We start from the raw sequence: 24115 nt of genomic DNA, 5'->3' as shown, positions 1-24115 counted from the left end.
CGTGCGCACACTGTCTGCAACGGGGGGCATGAATAATTGAAGGAAGTAGCCCGAGGAAGAGCGAGGCAGTGCTGGTTGTGGAGGAGTGACAGGGACGTACAATGCAGTAGCGGCTCCCTGCTCGGGGGGCAGAGCACAACTAGCTCAAAGCAAACCCTTTGTGGTGAGGGCACGGAGAGGGAGTTTGAAAGAGATTTGGTCCGAACAGCCTCTTTCAGCCAGGTGGGCTGGGATCACATTGCTCAGGCTTGCAATGCAGAGGAGGATGGGGGGACTAAGGTACCCACATACCCCCGTAAAGGAAGACATATTGTGTGTATTACTGTAACACCTAGGAGCTGCAGTCACAGACCATTCATAACAAACCTCTCGGAAGCCTGCTGAGCGCATGGTGCATTTTCATTCCAACGCCCAGCTGATGCCTTTGGGGACAGGATTAAAATATTGCATCCCCTAGAGCACATGTTCTGGTGCAAACTCTCAGCTGCAGACAGGGGCACTCAGGCTGCTGGTCCCTCCTCCAAAAGCCTCTTGTGCTTCCACTTAGGTCAGAGGCGGATGCACTTCTCAGAAGCCATTCCTCTCAATCCAAGAGGCTACATGGCCCCGGCTTGCACCCGCCAAAGTCAACAGGCATGTGGAGGATCAGGCCCGGAATTAGGACAAAGCACACCAGGGTGTTGTTTTCTGGAGTAACCAGTCTGACGTGCCCCCTGAATTGCTTGATGCCCGGTTCCAGCCCTGCCCTGCCCTGCCCTGCCGATCACTTGTTCACTCCAGGGAGGCTTCCAGGGCTCTGTTCTCCCCTCCTCTCCCGCTGCTTGGCGAAAGTGGTACCAGTGACTAATGAAATGATCAATCTCCAATCTGCTAAACAGCAATTTATCCAGGCTTGCAGCACACACAGCTTTTATCAAATTGGTATTCACCTGCTGAACACAAATGGCTTATTATACATGACCCACTTATTCACTGCATTTCAGGATCCTTAATAAAGGTTTCTATTGTGATTAAGTGAGTTGCTGCGGAACTGCCCATGGTACAAAGCCCTGTAACGAGGCTCCTAAATGCACTCACCCACTCAGATCTTTTTTCTTTACAGCAACCATTTCAGTGCTTAGTTGTCTATTGCTGAATTTCTGTGGGAGCTAATGGAGGCAGATCTCTGTCTCTAGCACCCCCTTCCCACAGCAGCCAGGGAAGGTCAGAACCCCAGGAAATGCACCTGGTTTCCCAGGCACTAGCACAAATGACAGGTTAGTCCTGACGCATGACAACCCATTGCTGTTCATCCCTGTTAGACTGCAGGGCACGGCAACAATACACCGCGCAGCAAGCCGGTCCTGAGCGCCAGGCAGGCATGGAACCTGGCTCTTACATAGACTGGAAGCGCCTCAGCGCAGGGACCGGCTTTCGCTCTGGGGGCTCCCGGTTCTGATGGAGGTTCCCATAACTAACCCAGGCTAACAGACCAGGCTACCATCACCTGCCGTGGCCGGATCCGTGAGCTCCTGGTCTTCCCCAGAGAAGGGCGAGGGATGTAACACACATCCAGCGCCCTGGCTCCAACAGGGAGGAGAACCCAGAGGCGAGTGTCTCCTTCCCGCCTCCTCCGGTGAGGGAAGTTCTCATGGGAGCCAGACCCTAACGGTGGAGCCGTGCACGAGAAGGGCTCCCCCAGGCTCCAGCTCCGGCTCCTGGAACCAGGCCAGGGGTTGCTCTGCTTGGGAATCCGGATGAAGCTGGAGCGAGGGCAGGCAGGGGAGCGGGGAGGGCGCTCGCCGTGGCTCGTGGCTGTGTGAACACACGGGGCCAGGTGGCCAAGGCGACACTGATCATCGGACCCCCCGGGGGCGCTGCAAAGCGGCAGCAGCTGAGCCCCGGAGACCGGTCACGAACTTTTCCTCGCTAAACTCCTGGCAGATCAGGGGCTCCCGCGAGCTCCCGCGCCGGCGGTCCCGGACCCGGGTCTCTCCGGGCTCGCTCGGCTGCTCCTGACCCACAGCGGGGCTCCCCGGGAGCTCCGCCTGCCTCCGGCGGGGCTCCGCCCGGCCCCTGCCCAGCCCGGGACAGGCGGACCCGCTCCGCTCGCTGCTGCCCCGCGCCACGGAACGGCGCCGGGGGGGGGCCCGGGCCGGGCCGGGCCGGGCGGCCGGGGCCGGGGGCGCAGCACGCAGGGGAGGAGCGGGACCTCCGGCCGCGCCCCGCACACGGCTCCGCAGCAGCCCCCTGCCCGGCTGGCTGCGCCCCGAGCTCGCTTCGCAGCCCCGCGAGCCCCGGCTCGCCCAACCGGCCGGACTCAGCGCCCCCGCCCCGGGGGGAGAAGTTTCCAAAGCCCCGCGCTGCCCCCGGAGGCTGCCCCCGCCTGGCCTCCGCCCTGCCCGGTCCCCACCCCTGCCCGGTCCCAGCCCGGTCCCAGCCCCTGCCCGGTCCCTGCCCCAACCCCTGCCCGGTCCCCATCCCTGCCCGGTCCCTGCCCGGTCCCAGCCCGGCCCCAGCCCCTGCCCGGTCCCTGCCCGGTCCCCACCCCTGTCCTGTCCGGTCCCAGCCCCTGCCCCAGCCCCTGCCCGGTCTCTGCCCCTGTCCGGTCCCAGCCCTGCCCCAGCCCCTGCCCGGTCCCGGTCCCGGTCCCTGCCCGGTCCCAGCCCGGCCCCGGTCCCTGCCCGGTCTCTGCCCGGCCCCGGCTCACCGTTGGCCGCGGGGGCCCGCGCCGGGGCGCCCAGCTGGAGGTAGAGCCCCAGGTAGTGGAGGATCCCCAGGGTCAGGCCCAGGGCCCCCATGGTGCTCGGGCTCCGTCCGCCTGCCCGGCTCACATGGGCTCGGGCCCCTCCGCAGAGCCGCCGGGGCGCGGTGCCGCGCTGCTCCCGCGCTGCTGCCGGAGACTGCGGGACTCTTCCCTGCCGCGGAAGGCTCCGCGCTCGGTGGCGGCGCCGCGGCTCACCCAGAGCCTCCCCCCGCCGGCGGAGGGATCCGAGCGCTTGATTTAGCATCAAAGTTTTTCCCAGGGTCTCATTGGCCGGGCCGGGCCGGGGGCTCCGAGGCACCGGGGAGGGGGCGGGGGGCGCTGCCTGCCCGGGGGGGGGTCCGGATTTACCCCCCCGCGCTGCCTGCCCGGGGGGGCTCGGGGTGCGGAGCCCCCGCGCTGCGCCGTGCACCGGCCGGGCCAGGGGCCCCTTGCGCGTCTCCAGCCCCCACTCCGCCCCCGCGGAGCAGCACCGCGGACAGCGCCCCCCCGCCCGCCCCCTCCCTGCCCCGGGCGCCGCGCCGCGCGGGAAGGGCCGGGGGCGCCGCGGGGGTCCTGGGAACCTCTCGGGACCCGACCTCAGCGCCCGCCCGGGAGCCTCCCCGGGCCGGGACTGCGGGGAGCGAACCGGCGGTGCAGCAGCGCGGCCCCAGCCCAGGGACACACACCGGGGGGCGCCCCGGCCACGCGTGACAGCCTGGGGCTAACCCTGCCCCCCCCCGGGCCCTGGCCCTGAACTCCCCCGAGCCCAGGCGGCAGATCGGAGCCTCTGCCCCTCGAGGGCCCGGGGCAGGACCCCGGCCTGGGACAATGTGGCTTTGTCCTAGGGTGACCTGGCAGCACGTGTGAGAAACCGGGACAGGGGGTGGGGGGTAACAGGAGCCCCTATAAGAAAAAGCCCCAAATGTTGGGACTGTCCCTATAAAATCAGGACATCTGGTCACCCCACTGTGTAGCTCTGGAGTGGGGGTGATGTTATGGACTCTGACCTGCCGTCGCTGTGTTCCTCCTGCCTCACCGGCGCCAAGGACGGGGACTGGCACCTGGGGGTCTGCGTCTAACCAGCCTGGTGGTAAAGACCAGCCCTGGCCTCCCCGCACACAGGGTGGCTGCCGCAGCTTCCCTAGGGGAGAGGGACGAATGGAAAGAGGTGTTAGTGCAGGCCTGTAAAAACAGAAATGGAGAGGAGTCCTGAGGGAGGGGGAACCCTTTGACTGTGGTATGGGTCCAACCTGGGGGAAGCTGGCTGGCTGTACAGGTCAAAGAGGAGATTCGCTCCTCCTGAGCGGGAGGAGTAAGGTCTCGCAGGGGGGAAGCTAGAAACCTGAGGAGACTGACCAAATCCCAAAGAACGCTCAAGAGTGTTGAAGAAACCAAGGCAGAGAGTGGAGGCCTGTAGTTATTGTTTTGCCTAGATGAATATAAATGAGAAGGTAGGGAGTGTAGAAAATTGATACGGGAAGCAAAGGGACAGAGAAATCTGCACCCTGCAGCATTAAGGAAAATAAGGAATTATTAAAGTATTTTAGGAACAAAAAGAATCCTAGCAATTATATTGGTGCATTACAAGATGCAAATGGTAGAATTATCAATAATAATGCAGAAAAGGTAGATGTGTTCAATAAATATTTCTGTTCAGTATTGGGGGGTGGAGGTAACAGATGATGTAATCGTATAACAAGGCTGTTTCCATTCTACTAGCATCTCAGGATGATCTTAAACAGCAGATTAAAAAATTATTAAAGTTAATGTTTAAAATTAAATATACACAAGTTAAGAGGGAAGGTACTGTACATCTGGGGTCAGGCTTGGGTTATGAGGGATTACAGGTATCGCTTATAACCTGTGATGCAGCAGGAAGCAGGGCGGATTTGACCTGGGAATGTCGCAGGGGGGTTACAGTGGGGATGGGGGACTTCCCTTGAAGGAGGCTACCTGAGCTGTAACCTGAGCCAGGAGGGGGGTTGGGAAAAGTGACACCTTCTGCCCAGGAGACTGAACAAAGGAAAGGAGGAGCAGGGGGAGGGGGAAGAGAGCTGCTGGAAGAGGTTTTGTTTTCAGTCTGGGGCTGGGGGTGCAACGCAGGGAACCCCAAGCTGGGGTCTAAGCTCCCTGAACCCCCCAGAAGGACTTGATTGAGGGGTTCTGGTTGTACCTACACGCTCCGCTTGGGACTGTGTTCCTGTCATCTAATAAACCTTCTGTTTTACTGGCTGGCTGAGAGTCACAGTGAATCTCAGGAAGAGGGGTGCAGGGCCCTGGCTTCCCCACACTGCGTGACACAAGGATCACGAGGTACATACATATCACATCACCACCACAGACCCAGATTGGGCTGTGGGAGTTTTTAAAGCATCAGGAGATAAGTGGGCTCAGGTACACCACTCCTGGAATGTATGAAGAGTCCACGTCAATAGTGGTGTAGTGAATAAGTACATGGGTGGGGTGCGTCTCTCGGTAACTACATTTTAAAATCAGCAGGGCTGGTTAACTTGCACTCAAGGGTTTAGAATATTTTAATGTATTTTCATGTTCCAAGCAATGGGGTTTGTGCTGCTCTCCTATGAATCAATTTGAGTCTCACAAACCTCCTTGGGAGGGGAAGTTCCCTGCGTGCCCAGGTTAGATTTGTCTTTGCCCAGTATAATATACAGACAGTCCTAATGAGAACACTGGACTATCCCAAGAAGAGCATCAGACCTGCCTAGTTCTGTGCACTGCTTCACATCACACTACCCAAGGCCCTCTCAGCATTATAGGCCTCAGGAAGCCATTCCACCCAGAAGCCCCGGAGTCCCAAACCTGCGGGTCTCAGGTTAGCCTCAAGTCCTTATTTAGACTCCTAAATTAGCATCCTGCTTCATGGAGTCCGTGGGAACCGCTCGATTCTCAGCACTTTCAAATGTTTAGTCAAGCCCTTAAGTTGCCTCCCTATGGATTTAGGAGCCTAATTGTAGGTGCTATGGGGTGAGAAGCTTGGCCAGAGGTTTTAGTTCCCTCTCTCGGTAGGGGCCTGCACTCACCCCATCTCCACTGTCTCCCTTGTCCTGTTAACAGCCAAATCCTGCCCTGGCTGCTGCAGCAAGGAGAAGCAGCTCCGGTCACTCTCCCCAAGATCCTGCTGCCAGGACACCGTGGATTCAGGGAGCACGTTGCTGCGTGTGCACCACTATCCGGCGGTGCCGGAACAGGAGGGCCGGGGGCACTTGCCCTCCCACTTTTTACCATCCATACGGGTGAGCGAGCGGATGGGGGGAGGTCTTGGGGAGGAGCAGAGCTTCGGGGAAGGGGCGGTCCAAGGGCAGGGCCTTGGGGAGAAGGGGTGCTGCAGGGGCAGGGCCTTGGGGGGCATGTTCAGGCACCAGTGCCCCCCCCCCCATGGTTAGGGAGCCTTCTGCTGGCCCTGCCACTGCCTGCAAACTCAGCATTGCTGCTGCTGGTAACAGGCACTAGTGCACTGGTTCTCAACCTTTCATTCCATCTGCAAACCCCTCTGGAAATGTCACATGGAGGTGCGGCCCCCTTTGGAAATCTATCGTCTGTAGCTATAGCTGAAGTCTGTTCAGTCAGTTTGCAGACTCAGTCTGGCGTGGAGCCCTTAGACGTAGTCTGCGGCCCCCTGGCAGTGCACAGGTTGAGAACCACGCCACTACTGCACGAGGAGAACAAGAGCTCCTGTCTCGAGCCCCAAACAGGGGGACCTGGGCCCTGCTACCGCGTTCCACTTTCTAATGCATTGTAGCAAGATCTGACTCTGCTGGGGAAAAGGCTCCTTAAGTCCCCACTCCCCGCCAGCCTGCTCAACAGTGAAGCACGGGCCAGGACCACGTCCTTTCCGGGTCCTCAGCCACACCCACCAGAGCTAAGGTTACCAAAGGTTCCATCAAAAGCGCATGTGCACACGCTACTAACCTCCTTACTCCGCTGGGTGTAACGTTTTCCATGGTGGGGCTGTGCCTGAAGGAGAAATCGTTCTGGGAAATTTGAGATAAATCCCGTCCTCTGTTTTCCAGTGGCAGGGGAGGGAGAGAACACACTTCCAATTAGACTACCTTCTTTTATCTCCCTGATTTTCTGGTTAAGTGACATGGCTCAATCTATTACAGTTAATACAGTAACACATGGAAGCCGATACCCTCAAAGAGAGATTTTAAACACTGCATTACTGGCGGCTGTTTGCAGGTAGCACCCACAGCTTTTTGTACGAAAGGATTTCTCATGGAAATTTGAAAGTGTGTCACAAATCTCAACTCCAGCAAGTTCCTCTTCATAACAAAAAGCTTAATAGGCTCTAATACAAGGCTGGAAGTATTCTTGATCTACTGTATATTACCTAGCAGCAATAATCTAAGTAAATCCTATTTTGATGATTTCATTATGGTATTTTATAGGAAGACAGGCCCCTTGAATGTATTTTCCCTCCCCCACAATGGAAAATGTATTATTTATAGTGAAATAAAAGAAGCCGGCAGCATTAGACTCTTACAAAGACTAGGCAATAGCTCACACACCCCTGTTTGCTTTAGCCACGGGGATGCTGCGTGATCCCAGCCAGCACCGGGGCTGAGCACGAGCCAATGGCTCTGGCACTGCTGTTTTATAACGATTATTGTAATGATTAGCGCAATGCATTGTAATCGTGCTGCCTGGGACAGCAAGGGCACGATCCTGAAATCCTCACTCAGGCGAGGCTCCCATCAATAGCAGTGGGGGTGCTGTCTGAATAATGGCCGCGAGACGGCTCAGATACAATCTAAGGCCTGTGTGAGTGAGAAGAGACACTTTGCACCGTGGCACTTTCTTGCTATAAAAGATGTTCAGGAAATGATTTAACACAATAGGCCTGATTCTGATCTCATTTTCACCCATGTAAATCTAGGAATAATTCCACTGACATCAATGGAGTTTTCCCAGATTCCACCAGTGTAACAGATCAGAATCAGGCCCACTCAGAGGGCACGACCTATAACTTCTGTCGACCTGCTCTAAAAAGGTAACAGAAACACAAATAGGAGCCCGCAGGCAACATATCACCCGTCTAAATACCAAGCTTCTTCTCTAAGTCACAGCTACTGTCTTCACTCCTCTGATGGTATCTGTGCACTGCACAGGAATCCAAATGACATTTCCTCTCTAGATAAACAGTCAGAATCAGATTATGTCAGATATTGCTGAGAGATGACAGACACCTCCCCCCACTCTTCAAAGAGATTCTTTAAATTGGACTTGAAAATACAACAGTATTTCTTCACCCTTCGCTCAGCGGGATTTCTCCCACAGAAGTGGCAAGAGTATTTTTCATATTACCACCCTGGAAGGCAGGGTCCCTGGAGGTCCAGCTGAAAAAAGTGCTAGACTATAGACCGTGTAACTACTGACAGTGTAATACCAACATTACAAATCAATAGGTTTAAAAAAATTCTGCATTCTGCAATGTTTTCCACATGTCAGAATAAATCTCCCATAAGGACAGAGCAGATAGCATTGATCTCTACTCAGGTTCATTACTCCCTCTAGGATTTGGAGAGTGGGGGCAGGAATAAAGAGCAATAATTGATCATCCTGGCCAGGTTGTAGTTTTGTATCTTATGATGCTCAGACAGCTGGTTGCAGTTCAGAAGGTTCTTGCTTTGTAACATCAAAAGTGCAGCAGCATCAAAGGCGAAGCTTAAGGAGTTCCCGGTGGATAGGTTCTTGGAACCGCGCAGCAGCCTGAGCAAGTTTAGGGAGATTTAAAGTTTTAAGCAGATTATGGCAAAACCTTGGGAGAGTCACTTGTCTCCTAACTTCAAGGGAGGCCTTGACTGTAGAAAAGTGAGGGCATCTCCGCTGCATCAGTCTCCTTGCGCAGGAATCTCACTAATTTTAAATCATTTCAATAGAATCCCACGTCAGTGGAGCATTTGCTGCACTTGACCAGATCACCGAATACGGCGGTGGAGGGCAGGGTGTAGCGAAAGCAGAAGCCTGCCCCACGTGGGCAGAGATCCAGAAGACAGCGAGAATACTCCACAATCAAGTAACTAGCTGGGCAATGTAGCACATGGAGGAAAAGTTCTCCCCAATCCTGGCAAAACTCACTTTACAGTCAGAGACATGAGAACTGGTTGCCTTTAGCCAAGTACAACTGGAAGAAGAAACCAGCAGTGTGTAACAAGCATACGGCAGTTAACTAAATCATGGCAGCATAGCCTAAAGCGATGGGCTGGGGCTCAGGAGACCTGGTTCTGGTCCTAGCTCTCCTGCTGGCCTACTGGGTGCCCTTGGAAAAGCCACTTCATCGCTCGGTGCCTCCGTTTCCCCATCTGTAAAATCTGGATAATTATGTTTACCTCTTTTGTAAAGTACTTTGAGATCAAAGGATGAGACACGCTTTACATGAGCTAGATATTGTGATTATAATTGCAGTAATGGCTAAAGCCTCCCAGGAAGTGAACATTCTCCTCTTGAATACCAGTAGGAATCCTTGTCCTGAGGTACTGAAAGCCCAGCCCGGCCAGGTGTTCTCTCTTACCTGGCTGGTCGTACCTGCTGAGTGACATGCAGGGAGCATACGTATTGATGGTCTCTCTTAGGAATCTGGATACTGACGTCGTATAATCACAGTTAAATGGCTGGAATCTGCGAAGATCTTTTATTGCATAATCAAATATATTTAAATGATGCCATGAAGAAGCAATGAGAGCATGAATTTCCTCTTAAAGCTCGGAACATCTCCAGATGTAGAGCCTGAATTAAGTTCCATTTCCAGATGATTTTCTATTTTCACAGCATGATGATTAACGGACAATAAGTCTTCCGTGCAGCAGGGTGACCAGCCCTGCAGCAAGATGCCAGACATCCTTGCACCATGTGCACATGTCCAAAATTTCCCTTTCCACCCTGATCGTAACTCACCGGTGAATGGCACCAGGCCCTGCCCCCTGTTGCACCGGTACAGCCCTGCTGAAGCCAATGAGGTCACCCAGCTATGAATGAGAGCAGGATTTTCTCCTTTAACCCCATGCCTGTCTCAGCCAGACACAGGGGACTGGCATTCACAGTGCAAATAGGGGCCCTTTATTTGCACATTCTGTATTTTGTTTTTCAAACCCGTGGGCACTCTTTCAGGGCTGGTCTTAGTGATAATGGAACACCCGCTGCAGCCTACTCTCAAGGCTGAAGCATTTCTTATTTCATTCAGTGACAGATTTCCCACCCTCTTTCCAATTTTGCATGTGCAATGGATTCTGCTTGCAAAGTGCTCATCTGCAAAATGGATGAATATCAATAATCATTTACATATGCAAATTAGACAACCAAGCTCCCAGCTGCACAATTTTCATATGAAGTTGAAAGCTTTGCATGTGTAGAACTGGTGTGCATCTGCATTTAGTTGTGCTTGCAAAAGTGAGCATGCAAAATTGGAAGCTGAATTTGAAACAGTCTAAATATTTGGACATAAAATAGAAAACTTTTATATTTGGAATCATTTTACCTGCAACTGAACTCAACTATAACTGGACAAGAAACAGAAATTCTGTTTGGTGCAACACACAACAGCATCCTTTTACACCGGACAAAGCTGTGCTCATCCTTCCAGCGTCTTTCCCCCTATTGCAGTCTGTCATGGACTCACAGATCGTGCCCACTCTTGGTTCCGTGCGGTCCGTGGGGGGTGCCCCTTTCAGTGCGACAGCCCTTCTCGGGGGTCCACTCTCTCTCTCGGGGTCAGGCCCCTCCACCTCCTGGAGCCGCACCTTTCTGAGCCTCAGCACGTCTGTCTCTGCCGTGGGCCCCCTCAGGGAGTCCCCTCGTTCTGGACCCCCGGGGCCTCCACCCTCCGAAGGGGACGATGCAACCGTGTTCTCTAGACCAGAGTGACTCTCAGCCAGCGTAAAACAGGAGGGTTTTTTGAGCACTGAACCCAGCACAGGAAACTCTCAGGCCTGGCCTCCCTCAGCCCAGCACATCCCAGTCTCCCCTGCAGCCAGGGGGGCTCTGCCTGCTCCCCCTCTCCAGCCCAGAGCCCCCCTGCTTCCCAGCTGGGCCTCCCATATCCCCGGCCCCAAGCCCTGCCTCTGTCCATTGTCTTCTCTCCAGGGAAACAAGGTTGTAAATCCCATGCCTGGGCCTCCCCTCTTCTGTCCTCTGGCTGGAACCAGCTGGTCAGGTCACCGGGGTCCTCTCCCCGCAGCCCATTGTCCTCCCACTGGTCAGAACCGGCTGCGACAACTGAGCTGGGTCTCTGGGTCACCAGTCGCTGGGGTCTCCATCCTCCAGGCCATTGGCCGGGGTCCCAAGTTCCCTCTCTGGTCCTGTGTAACCACAAACTCCCTCTCCCCTCCCCTCGTTAAACCCGTAACACCCGGGGACACTGAGTCCCACCCCGTCTGCGTGCAACCCACTGGAAACCAAGACAATCCCCCACTTCGTCACATTGTCAGTGTTGCTCAAAATTTCATTGCAGGAGGAAAACTGGAATCGCATCTTTACCGAGTAGCTGATTTATTTGTTATGCCTCTAAGTGCTGACAACAATTTTGACTCTTAAATTCAGATTTCAAAATAATTTATAAGTTAATGGAGAAAAAACCGAAGGAGAATTCGATGCCATGCGCTGGGCTTGACAATAAATAAAAACACGGAGCACCTTCCCGATGCCGTCCACATGCGGGGCCACAACCTCAGCGTGAGTTGACCGGCGCAGCTCCATTTGCATGCGAGTAACTAGGGCTCGGGAGGGGTAGTGACTTCCATGCAGCCAGGCCGCTCAGGGGCTCTCAGCAATCCTCAGCCGCCAGCTAACGACGTGAAAACAGCCCCCTCCCCCGCTCCCGCGAGAGCATTACCCTGACCGAGTCCTCACTGAACGCCTTGTTCGCACTGTATGTCCCCAATACAGGCCCCTCCCGCAGCCGTTACTCCCTGCCCAGCCGTCCTCCCCACGCCGCTCACCCGTCCGCAGTGGCAATGGAAAGAGCAGGCTGAGGCCCAAACCTTTCACCCCCCAGCAGCTACTGCTCACGGCTGGGTCTTCGATGCCGGGAATAACAGGTGTCAAATGCTGCCTATTGCCTTGAGAACTCAGCCCAGCGAGATGCTCGTTCCCTACCAGTGGCCTCAAGCCCCCGAAGACAAAGCTTCTAACGGCATGAAGAGGGCTCTCATTTAGAGTCCAGCTACTAAAGTGGACCCAGGCCCTGTTAGCATGGGCTCAGGTTAGCTTCTGCCTCTCCACTCCATGCCTAGAACGGTGGATTGGTTTGTTCATTTTTTTCCTGGGCAGAATAAATACCATTCGGACTGATACTGGACCCGTTCCTGGTCCTTGTTTTGAATCTCAACAATCTCTGTTGGAAAGGTTCCTTTCACAGCTGAAGTGTGACTGTCGTGTGCTATTCGATTATTTGCCAAGGCCTGTGCGCATCGCAGGAAGGCACATTACCACTATCTATAAATAAGATATTTTATTACACAAACAGGTTATGACAATGATAACAGCACCATGGAGACGGCTTAGGGCTGATTTAAGCGATATCAGAAAATCAAAGGAGGGTTGTGTCAACACGTCTGGGTACTGCCAGACAAGAGAGCACAGTCCAAAGCACTCCGTGAAAAGTACAGGCGAGTAGGACCTGGGTCTGGGAGAACACAGATTCCAGTGTCAGTCGGGGGCGGGCACTGCCTCAGCAGGGGATGACGGTCTAGTGTTAAGAGTAGGGAATCATAGAATATCAGGGTTGGAAGAGACCTCAGGAGGTATCTAGTCCAACCCCCTGCTCAAAGCAGGACCAACCCCAACTAAATCATCCCAGCCAGGGCTTTGTCAAGCCGGGCCTTAAAAACCTCTAAGGAAGGAGATTCCACCACCTCCCTAGGGAACCCATTCCAGTGCTTCACCACCCTCCTAGTGAAACAGTGTTTCCTAATATCCAACCTAAACCTCCCTCACTGCAACGTGAGACCATTGCTCCTTGTTCTGTCATCTGCCATGCATGAAAACGTGCAGTGCCGAAGGAGGCTGTTGGTCTCTGTGTAAAGAACTGGACCAAGCTTTTTGAGTTCTAGGGAGTGAAAAGTCCCGTGTTGCTGGCTTATGCAAGAAGTGCCCATTATTCCTCGGGAGAGGGGGAGGGGGAGGGCTGCTCTCTAGAGTCACTCTGAGCTTTGAAAGGACCCAAGAGCATTGTCCTGAGCCCTCACCACTAGTAGGTGCTTGATAGAGACCTGAACGAAAAGAAATCCATAAATCCTGCAGTATTTCTGCACCGAGAGGAAGGATGGGCTGATAACTAAGGCCCTGCTCTGGGACTCGGGCTACCAGGGTTAAATTCTCTGCTCTATTAGTGTCCTTGTGTGACCTTGGACAAGTCACTTTCTCGGAGCTTCATTTCCCATCTGCAGCATGTTGTTAATACTTCTCTACCTCAGAGGGCTGAGGCGAGAGAGAATCATGAACTCTGCAAAGTGCTCACATCCTGAGGTGGTGGAGATACAGTTTCAGGTTCAAGGCCAGAGCCAGCAGATCCTTAAAGATTATGTCTTTGCTACGTGAACATTCACCAGGAAAAGAGGCAGCCAAATTAAAGTTTTCACAGCTGCCCCTGACCAACCAACTGAAAGTTCCCGGGTAGCTTGACAGAGACTGAGGTAAAGGGAGGATCACACAGTGTCTTACCACTGGTGGAGCACACTCCACTCTGGGCATACGGGCTTCTCTAAGTCTCACAGATCTGACTGGAGCAGCCCACCTGCTGCGCAAGATTATCCAAACCCTAGAACCCTCCGGACAAAGAGGCCTTGGTAAAAGAACCAGCATTTCTTTAGGAATGATTCAAGTTCATTTTCTGTCATTTAACTTCTTCCTCTTCTCCAAAACCCACCGTCAATTTCCCAGCAGACAAAGGGCTGTCATGGGGTATCAGTGTCATTTCTAGGACTGTTTCATGTTCCAGATCATGATTTTAATGGCCAAAAATCAAACACAAAAAGACTCTTCCTCCCTCCCCCCAGTGCCTTTTCTGGTTTATTTACTGCTGCTCATGATAAGGTTTCCTGCAACCAAGATCTCTTAGAAAAATCCCTGGTGTAAGTGACTGTATTTGCACGTCAGACGGTTTGGTTCTCAATTCTGACAGTGTCTCTTTGTATTTAGTGTTGCCTTGGTCCCTGTACAAGGATGCCAGAAAACATTCCTCAGTCATGATTTGCACTCACCTCGCCCCATTTAGAGATGCTAACAAGCTGTTCGGGGGAGCCAAGCCGGAGATGCATCCGGGCACCCAGTGAACACGGCTATTCCTGTTCTGTGCACACCAGGGACCCCCGCATAGCTTCTGCTGGGATCCCTCCTGCAAGGAAATCAGAGAGGTTATGTTGCTTCAATTTGAAGTCTTTCCAGGCGCCATTATCTGGTCCTGTTGCTCTGTGAGAGATGCTCTAACCCAGCACTTATCAGACGCCAAGGTTGGCGGGAGACCCAGGGGGTTCCAACGTCGGCCGCTTGCTTTCTGGGTTGCTGTCACATAGGGGCTGCACCCAGCCCCGGCAGCGTTTGCACGCAGGGCCTTATGGCTTCAGTTGCCTACACTCAGGCCCTGCATCGGCTCCTGTGGCAGCCGAGTCTGGCTAAGGATGGGTCTGAAGCCCTGAGTGCAGATGAGGCAGAAAGAAAAAATCAACAGCAGGCTCCCCACAGCCGCCACGATGGGGCTGGGGCAGGGCAGGGGAAGCAGCTACTCTCCCCTGCCCCCAGTGTAATGCCCTCTGCAGGCGGGGGCGCCACGCCGGGAACACCGATCTCGTGTGACGCGGCACATTCGGAATTGAACAGAAGTGTCCAGGGAGGTCGCACGCCCCGGAAGGGCGGTTGATGTCAGCAGGCAGGCAGGGCTCTACAGGCAGCCACGCGGAGCTGGACTCTGGGGCCAAGATCACCCCCCGTCTCGCATGTGCTGCCAGCGAACCCTCATCTGAATCTCCCCCTCATTCACCCTGCGAGCAGGTCACGCCACTGCCATGGGGGAGCCAGGAGCTGGGGCCGGGACAGCACTGCGTCCCCGACCTCTGGGCTAGTCCTCCCAGCGACCCTGAATGGGGCGACGGCAAGAGGAGTCCCGCCTGCAGACGATCACCCACCCACGGCCACGAGTTGGGCTTCACACAGGAAGAAGCAGAGCCCCTAGCTGGGGACTTCAGCAGAACCAACAGGCCCTCGCAGGTCAGCAGTATTGATGCCGACAGATCTCAGGGGATCTGATCTTCATCAGCAGGAGATCAGCCAGCACCAGCAGCCAGTTCAGTTGGGTGCCAGGTCTGAAACCAGATCGCCGAGGGATGGGAAGCCTGGGGACTCCAGCCCAGTCCAAGACTTGTCGCCAACGGAGTGAGATGAGACTCGAGTCGAAGTGGGAAGCGTATCAAGAAACGGGCCCTAGAGCCAGCCCTTACGATAGGTTCCTTGGGGACAGCTGGCATGGCGGGTGCTCCACCCCCGTGGAAAGAGGCAGGGACAATCTGTGCCAGCAGAGCCCTTGTTTCCCCTCAAGCCGTCAGCAGCCAGAAAAGAGGTGGATTTGGTTCAGAGCCCCCCCGACTCCCCAAGAGGCAGGCAGTGCAGCTTGGAGCTGAGTGACATGATGCACAAAGCACCATGAAGACTGCTTGCAGCAGGACAGACTCTGCCCCGTTAGCCTAGACTGACCAGGCCACCCCATGTCTGGGTCACACCGCTTGGGCCTGTGGGTGACTAAGGAAAGGACGAAATCCCCATAGCTCTCTGTGCTGTGAGATGGGATACATACCTGCCCCTGGCACGGGGGCCTTTGGGCAGTGCTCTGACATGGGCAGTTAAGCCCTCTTGTAGTAAGATGAGGCCCTGAAACAAATTCTTATGTCAGAGGCCCAGTCTGAGGTCTGAAGCCTGAACCAAAGTACTTCCAGGCATTGCTAAGCAAGAGCTGGGCTGTGAGCCAGAGGCAGGCCCCACTCACAGAAGTTGGCGAGAAGAGGGTTGCTAGAAGCAGGTGCATCCACACGTAAGTGCCAATAAGAGGAACTTGTGCCAAGATGACATCAGAACACTCCACAGATATAACGAGGAACAGGCAGGTGCATCTTAAAGACAGAGTCAAAAGGACAGTATGATGGATAGCTCTGTTTGAAACAACATGATCAAAGGAGGAGACGGCCCCCAATGGGCCAAGGGGCTGTACCTCAATACATCAGGAGGGATGAGTGATCTGTCCTGTAACGGTATAAAAGTAGGTCCCAAAGTGCACGTCTTTGTCAGGCCTAGGGGCAGTGGAGAGTCCCGCCACTGACTGAGCCGGTCCATTGCCGGGGGCACATATTCGTAGTATGTCCTGTAGAGTCTATGGGAAACTATTACTGTGCTTCGTTTGACAATAAACCTGGCCAGGTGCCTTTGTACCTTACTAGAGTCTCTGGTCTTTGGGGTCTCTCGGGGTTTGCTGTGTCAGCTACCTGTGCAGAGCAGGGGCAGCGCACAGAGGGAACACGCACGCAGCCGACTGTTCTCATCATCGATCAAGAGCAGAGCACCACACCAGCAGCTACTGACAACACCTTATCTGTCTAGTGAGGGCCTCATTGCTGGTAAAGGGCTTTGAGCTCCCTGCTCTGCAAATGCAGATTCCTTCTCCCCGGAGCAGGAGGCGGCTGGAAGCCAGGCTGGGATAACTCCAGCCTTCCTTTCGCACGGGCATGCAGGGGCCCAAAGGGCTCTTCCCAAGCAGGCCCCAGCTGGTGGGACAAGGAGGGCAGACTATTCCCCTGCCTCAAGTGCAATTTCACCAGCTCCAGGGCTACAGATCCCAACCCAGCCACCCAACTCCATGGCCAGAGCAGTCTGCGTGGCAGCTGCTGCTGGGTGGGCCCTGCTGTGTGTGACACTGCCAACCTCTCGTCCGGGAAGAGATTCAGAAGAACAAGGGCTACAGTGCTGGGAGGGAGCGGGGGGAGTCATCGCACCAGCCGCAGAGGCCCCCTGCCCCCCTTCTGCTCTGAGTGTAAGAAGTTCCCTCACCTCCCAAATCACCACAAAGTGTCTCATCAATCATGTTCCCTCTAATTAACTTCCAATTTACCTCTTTAGTCAAGTCTGTTTACAATCAGAGACAAGAAAACACGACCCAGAGCGAGGTGCAATAAATCGGTCTCTCTCCCTGCACGCTTCTCCGCCTCTATCTTATAAATCAGCTCCCAGCTGTGTGCTGAGCTACTCTCGTGGGGAGCGAGGGGGGGGGGGGATGCCCAGCCCTCCTGTCTTACCAGAGCTCCGCTCTCCTCGGCCCTCTTGTCAATTCTCCCACCTCCTGCACACTCGAAAGGAACATGGAAAGGGATTTTCTAATCCCCTGGCAGCAGCCAGAGAGCAGGACACGGAGCAGCAGCAGCACCACAGCGAGTGCTGCATTCTGAACGCCGAGCACGCGGCAGCAAACAGAGGCCCTGGATTCCGGAGCAGATGACTCCACGTGCCACGGGCTAGCAGAGGCCCAGCTGCTTCAGACGGGAGCCCAGTGGATTTACGTTACGCTGTCCACAGGAGTGTGATGTGAAGGAAGGGGAGCGCGACAAAAGAGACCAGTGCCAATGATGCTGAACCCGTCTGTGCCAGGATGAGCCCGTCAACAGGTGCTTCTAGCCGGGGCCCTGGGCGCCCAGCACTGAGTGCACAAAGCTATCAGAGTCGTTTCATTCCCTGGAGCCAGCACTGCCAGCCTGGCCTGGCCGGGCGCACAGCACAGGGCTACGCAGCCCGCTCGGGTCCAGGCAGAGCAATGGCCATCAGGAGACTCCGGGGTCTGTTCCCAGCTCTGCTGGGACCATGGCCAAGTCCCAACCTCTCCGTGCCTCAGCTTCCTCGTGTGCCAATGGGGGTTATTCCTCCCTGCAGGGCGGGAACGTGGCGAGAGGTCGCTCCTTCGATAGCGGTGCTGCTCCTCTGTCCTGCACGCAAGGGACTTCCCCTCGCACACCCCTCCCAGAACCCGCCTCTGTCCAGGCTGGCTTCAGCCCAGACACCTCCCCGAGTCTCGCCTCCGCTCCAGAGCGGGCTCAGGCTTAGCTGCTCTGCACAGCAAGGTGGCTAAGAGCTGCACAGCTTCCCACTGATTTCTAACCCCGGAAAGAAATGGACCCTGCCCCCACCGCCTGGGCGGAGAATCTGAGGAAAGGGTTCTGGCTGCCGGGGCCAAGAGAAGGGAGGGGGCTGCGCTGATCCCAGTATCTGTAGCCACCCTGGGGGTGGGGAATTCCCCAGTGCAGGTGAAGAGGGGAAGCACAAGGACCAGCCGAGCACACTACAGGTGGAAACCCCCACCCCACCCCTCTCCTGCAGTCCTCCACCCCCAGCAACTTGTGACCAAGAGCCCCAGAGCTTCCTGCTTCGAGGGCCTTGGATTATAAACTCAGTGTGGAACTAGGCAACCAAAACCCAGCACGTTTGCACCAGTGGGAAGAGCAGAGATTGGCTCAGCTCCCTTTATTTTGATGCTCAATTAGCAGTCTCCGGCAATGCTGGGTAGTGATTGTGCAGCATGTGTTGGTCAAACCCCAAGAGACCAGACTGGAGTCATAGAACCATAGAATCTCAGGGTTGGAAGGGACCTCAGGAGGTATCTAGTCCAACCCCCTGCTCAAAGCAGGACCAAACCCAACTAAATCATCCCAGCCAGGGCTTTGTCAAGCCTGACCTTAAAAACCTCTAAGGAAGGAGATTCCACCACCTCCCTAGGTAACCCATTCCAGTGCTTCACCATCCTACTAGTGAAAAAGTTTTTCCTAATATCCAACCTAAACCTCCCCCTCTGCAACTTGAGACCATTACTCCTTGTTCTGTCATCTTCTACCACTGAGAACAGTCTAGATCCATCCTCTTTGGAAGCCCCTTTCAGGTAGTTGAAAGCAGCTATCAAATCCCCCCTCATTCTTCTCTTCTGCAGGCTAAACAATCCCAGTTCCCTCAGCCTCTCCTCATAAGTCATGTGCTCCAGCCCCCTAATCATTTTTGTTGCCCTCCACTGGACTCTCTCCAATTTATCCACATCCTTCTTGTAGTGTGGGGCCCAAAACTGGACACAGTACTCCAAATGAGGCCTCACCAGTGCTGAGTAGAGGGGAATGATCACATCCCTCGATCTGCTGGCAATGCCCCTACTTATACAGCCCAAAATGCCATTAGCCTTCTTGGCAACAAGGGCACACTGCTGACTCATATTCAGCTTTTCGTCCACCGTAACCCCTAGGTCCTTTTCTGCAGAACTGCTGCCCAGCCATTCGGTCCCTAGTCTGTAGCAGTCCAAAGGGGATTATCCTTAACATGGCATCAGAACGCCACTCCTCGCTAAGAGCCAGGAGAGCTGTTTTACCGGTGCTCCACGCGACCCCCGTGTCACAGCCAGAGCTCTATTTGGTGCTGTATGTGGGCAGGCGATGTCGTGGCTCAGTCCTACGCCCGGCCCCGGGTACCCGCACCAGCCACAGCGCTGCACTAGGGACAGCGCTAATCTTGCGATTCTAAAGCGCCGTTTACCTCCGGAATCCCAACGCATTTCACAAACTGCCCTGGGCAATGCAGCTTCCACCCAGCACGGAGCCTGGGACGGGACGCCTAGGCCCAGACACCAGCACAAGGCCCTACTTACACAACAAGCGGGTGCAGAGCCTTCTGCTAGGAAGAGAGAAAAGTCCATCTGCAGCCAGGTAACACAGCAGACGGCGTTCCCATTCCACTGGACTTCACTGGCACGGCACACCGGAGACAAGAGTTGCCCAAATGCTCAATAAAGAGACAGGCCCTTCAGGTGTCTGTCACAGGCAGGTGAGAGCCACTTGTGCAGGGCGACAGTTCTGATCCCAACGCAGCTCGCACTCTTGATCACAGGCAGTTGTCTCTGCTGTCCCCCTTCTCCCAGGGGCAGGTGCTGTTTCTCTCATGGCTTTTGGCCGAGATGTCTGCTGACTCCGGACAGTCCGAGACGTCGCTCTCACGCTCCTTCCTCCTTGTGTTTGGGACTTCCATACACGCTGCTGAGGTGCGGCCACCTCCAGCAGGGTGGTCTTGAAATGTCGGCCAAAGCCCCATAAATGAACGAGGCTCTTATTTCCTCTGTGAGAATAGGTTCTTCGTCGTCTCCTGTGGCAGCTCACGCTGTGGGGCAGTTGCTCTTCCCCTGCTTGGGACTTAAATTTAACTCCCTATTCACTCGTCACTATTAACATCACGCATTTAACATACACAGCCCTGCTCGCTGTTTATTTTTCGCACAGCTACTGTTGCATTGCCCTCTGAACTTTAACCCAGGGTCAGCAGACAAGTTCACGGAGACAAATCCCCGTCTACAACCCACAGTTTTTTCATTAAAGAAGTTTACTATTAGCTCAACCCTTTAATCCTTCCCAATTATAACAACGCTATTTATCCACAGCTGCACAGACTCTTCGTGCCTGGCTTGCATCTTCAAGGCTTTCCCGTGCCACTGAACATTAGTGCAAAAGTGACCTGGCGTGCAGCAGGAGCACTTTAAGCTACAGAATTATCTTAATTAAAAACCCAGGGCAGAGGAGACGGCATCTCACACTTTGCCCTGTGATAAGAGGCTGAGTCGCCCTCCCCACCCCATGCACAGCAGCTTAGAGCGGGCTCTGGCATGTTGCCAGAGGGAATTCTCTTGGCTAGTCTATCATGGCCACTAGAAGTTGAAAGAAGCAAGTGCCCAGGTGCTGCAGGGGCAAATTTTGCAGGTGGAAAAGCTCAGCTTGCAGCAGGTCCCAAACTCAGACCACAATTTATTGCAGCTGTTTCTCTCCCACTGCAGCTCCCTCGCCTAATGAAAATTTAGTGCAGGTGGGAAGATGACTTCCCAGCCCCACAAGACTCTATTTATTCACTGAAGATATAGATGTGCTGGGTGGTTCTTCAGGCACAAATGCCAGCTAGCTGAAGAGAACCCAGGAATTAACCAGCGGGTACACACTGTTCTTTGGCATATCTTGAAAAAGGAGCAAGGATCCTGTGACTTTATCTTCAAGGGGAATGGTGCCTGGTTGTTCCACTTTTAGGAACCTCTGATGGCCTCACTGGAGTCCCCAACACCTCAGACACCCAGAGACATTTGTGCAAGATGCTTTCACTCTGGTTTCCACCTTCCCAGGGTTTACGTGGGCTTCGCTGAGGCAATAGAGCAATGTTGCTGCTCTCGCTAGCAGAGAAGGAGCATCTTGTTGCACTAGAATCACTCCACTGTTTTAAGAAAGCCTGTACCAAGATAACAAGCTCTGTGCTAATACCTCAGTGACATCTGGCCCACTCTTCTCATCTATCACAAGGAAGAGACACTCCGATTGCTTTGTGTGCAGATAAGCACTGGCATTTTAACTTTTTATAATCCCCTCAGACATTTCTTTCACTGGGAAAAAGAGTGAATTTACTCCTTTCTTGAAGCCCAGATTGGCCTGTTTGTGCTTCAATTGACTTCTCAATCAGGCTGCTTCTGAATCGCCCTCTAAGCACAAGTCCCTGTGATGGTTTTACGGGTCAGATAAGGGTGCTCAGTGACAGGCTAACGGATCAGCAGACAATGCAGAAAGAGGGTATTACAGCTCCGGAGGATTTAGGCTGGTATAAATGGTGTGATAAGGCTCCAACCTACCCCTTGGTCTGGGCCTCGATTCACTATTCCAGCCAAGCTAGTGCAAGAACTAGGGGAGGGGGTGTGGAGGAGGAGGAAGGTGGCATTACACTTCCCCAGTTCTGGAGCTGGTTTGGCTCTGATGCAAGTCAGAGCAGCCTCAAGGCTGGTCTAATTTACCCTCTGCTGCAATAGTTGTCTAGAGGCTGTTGCAGCAGCTTGGAATAGGCAGAGCACCATGTGCTCCAGCCCCAGGTCCTCACTTCCTAAGCCACAACCCTGCACTCAAGGCTGCATGGGAGGGAGAGTGGGGGGCAGACTGTAGGCCATTTTGCTGCCTCTGCACCACCAAGAGGGGGACCCCTCTCCCCCTCACACTCGCCTTAATCTCTAGCTGTCCTCCCTTCCAAGGGCCAGGTGCGCATCTGTCCCTGACCCTAAAGCTGAGAGCAGCTTCTGTACCTCAGACAGCCACTAGGAGGCACACAAGGCAAAGCCTGAACACCGACCTGCGGATTCAGGTCCTCCGCACCTCACAGCTTTTCCCCACCAACATTCACTCCAAAAAAATAATTCCCTTTGCCCATCCCCCCCCTTTCATAAACATTCGCGGAAGGAATTCGCGGGCACGACTGACTGTGGAGACAGCCCTGGGAGCAAATGGAGAACGCGCACCGACAGGGGCTGTGAAACCGCAAACACAAGTACTTGCACCAGACACCTGTTCTACAAGCGACTTTAATCTAGTCAGGGAACAGAAACCATATCACGTGGCCAAGCTACAGCAAACATAACTGGCTGCAAGAATTTGATACTGAGCTATCTGCAGACTGAAATGTAGCTGGCAAATAGCTAATCAGGTCAAGAGAACGTTTCACAAAGAGAAAGGCTGTTTAATAAAATGGTCACTGCCAGTGTTCTCTAAGCTCCACTAACAGCAGCACTTCTGCAAACACTGCAGAGCAGAGCAGAGCAGAGCAGAGAGCCCTTTGGTATCTCCCAGCCCTGGGTCTCTGCACTTGATGGCCCAGCCAAGGCCATGGGTCTGCACAGAGTTAACGGAAAACAAATATTAGATAGCTGTAAACTAAGGCCACTCCACAGCAGCGAGATTGGAAAGCTGCTCTCATTCCTGCCACAGACATGGTAGACGAATCTTGCCCCTCTGGTAGGAAGCAGAGTTGAGGTGCGACTGTGCACAGAATGCGTCCCTAGCTTGCACCCACAATTACTGTGATTAAAGACACAACTTGGGTCACTGTGCACAGAAACAGCCAATTCTGGTAATTTGTGCACACAGCTCCCTTTTGTGTGAATGAAGCTGCAGTAACTGAGTGCAAATTATGTGCACAATTGTATATCTAAACTAACAACCTGGCCTGTAGTCAATGCTTCACATTACTCTTTTCTACTCAGCATATTCAAAACCATGTCTCTCGCTCTCCTTTAAAAAAACAACACCACATAGCTCCTAGCTTTTAAGACTCCTTTCATCACTACTATCATGTCCCCCGCTACTCCACCCAGCTCCTCTTTTCCCATCCCCACCCCCTTGTTTCTCTGGTGCAAAATGCAGCTTCATGAAGGACCAACATGGTTTCCAGCAGGTCATCTTCCAGTATGAACGTCCAAAGGCCAGACGCAAGCAGGAATTCACCATGGAAAGGGAAGAATTCCAGGGTACAGCACTGTCAAGAACTGAAGCCATCTCTGAAAGGATAAGGTTAAAGATCCTCTTTTCTACCGGGGTCAAGGAGAAGGGAGGAAAAAAGGCAGAACAGATCATTTCTGCACCACAAATACGTTTTTGCAGCTTTGTGCAGCTGCTGCCACCACGACTCCCATGCTGATCCCTAAGTAATGGCATTCAATACACCCAGGCCAGCGGTGCCTCCTGAAGTCATGATTGAAGGAACCCTTTAAGCTTCCCTGACAAGACATTTTTCTGAGATAAAAAACGAATGCTGCCAGCATGCAAATCTCTCTCAATTAGGCACAGCCCAGCTTACTGGAGCTCCGCTGTTTGGTGATGACCATCATTAACTCTAGCAGCGCAGAAAAGGAAGCAAGGATGCTCTCAGCAGGCTGCTGTCCCAGTTGGGTGCCACTGCTCAGAGAAACACTTGGGTTTGGCTGGCTGACATCTGGAATCACACTGCTAGTGAAGGAGGGCGAGCGAGAAAAGGGCTTTAGTCAGCTTCTTTACAACCCACTTGCCATGATGCCCTGGAAAGGAACAGAGACCTGCACAGTGCAGCTGGGACAGTTTGCATCTGGGGTTCTCCTTCCCACCAGCACTGCATTCACGGATGTGAAATCCCAGATCGATAGCTCAGGGGCCAGAGTTCTGTTTAGCCACAGAACAGGGGGGACAGTAGGTCGAAACAGGAGGGAGAGATGTGGAGGGGCACCGTTTACCCAACTCAGAGCAAGTGCACTCTCCTCCGTTCCTCTTGGTTTAACCCCCGCTACAGCCAGGCAGGGCTCTCTAAGCCTCCCTAGGAGAGGAATTCTGTCTCCATGGCCCAGGAAGTCCGGCAACAAGAGTGCCCAATCTGGGCCACTTATGGAAGCTTGTGTCCTGTGGAAATTGTCTGAGACCATCCCCCAAGCAGCTGAAATGTGGTAACATTCCTGACCAGTGTTCCCCTGGGCTGGATTTGACTCTGCTCCCTGGAGGTGAGCGTCTCCCTACCAGGCCCCCCCTCTACTCTGCTGTCAACCCCCTCAGGCTG

At 54.1% G+C, this 24115-nt stretch overlaps 1 protein-coding gene and 1 long non-coding RNA gene across 2 annotated transcripts in view; one reads left to right on the top strand and one right to left on the bottom strand.

Moving 5' to 3' along the window:
• The window catches only part of VSTM2L (V-set and transmembrane domain containing 2 like), a 39264-nt gene extending 36355 nt beyond the window's left edge, over positions 1-2909 (bottom strand). The window contains exon 1 of the mRNA XM_044986110.1: positions 2690-2909. Coding sequence (XP_044842045.1) covers positions 2690-2780 — 91 coding nt within the window. The 5' untranslated portion in view covers positions 2781-2909. The remainder of the gene's footprint in view (positions 1-2689) is intronic.
• Positions 2910-3473: 564 nt separating this feature from the next.
• Positions 3474-24111, top strand: LOC123348138. Its single transcript, XR_006573174.1, has 3 exons — positions 3474-3588; positions 5801-5979; positions 22988-24111. It is a non-coding gene; the product is annotated as an uncharacterized LOC123348138 (long non-coding RNA).
• The last annotated feature ends 4 nt before the right edge of the window (positions 24112-24115 follow it).

Source organism: Mauremys mutica, chromosome 13, assembly GCF_020497125.1.
Source record: "Mauremys mutica isolate MM-2020 ecotype Southern chromosome 13, ASM2049712v1, whole genome shotgun sequence".
Taxonomy (NCBI): Eukaryota; Metazoa; Chordata; order Testudines; family Geoemydidae; genus Mauremys; species Mauremys mutica.
This window is presented reverse-complemented; position numbering and strand designations above follow the sequence as displayed.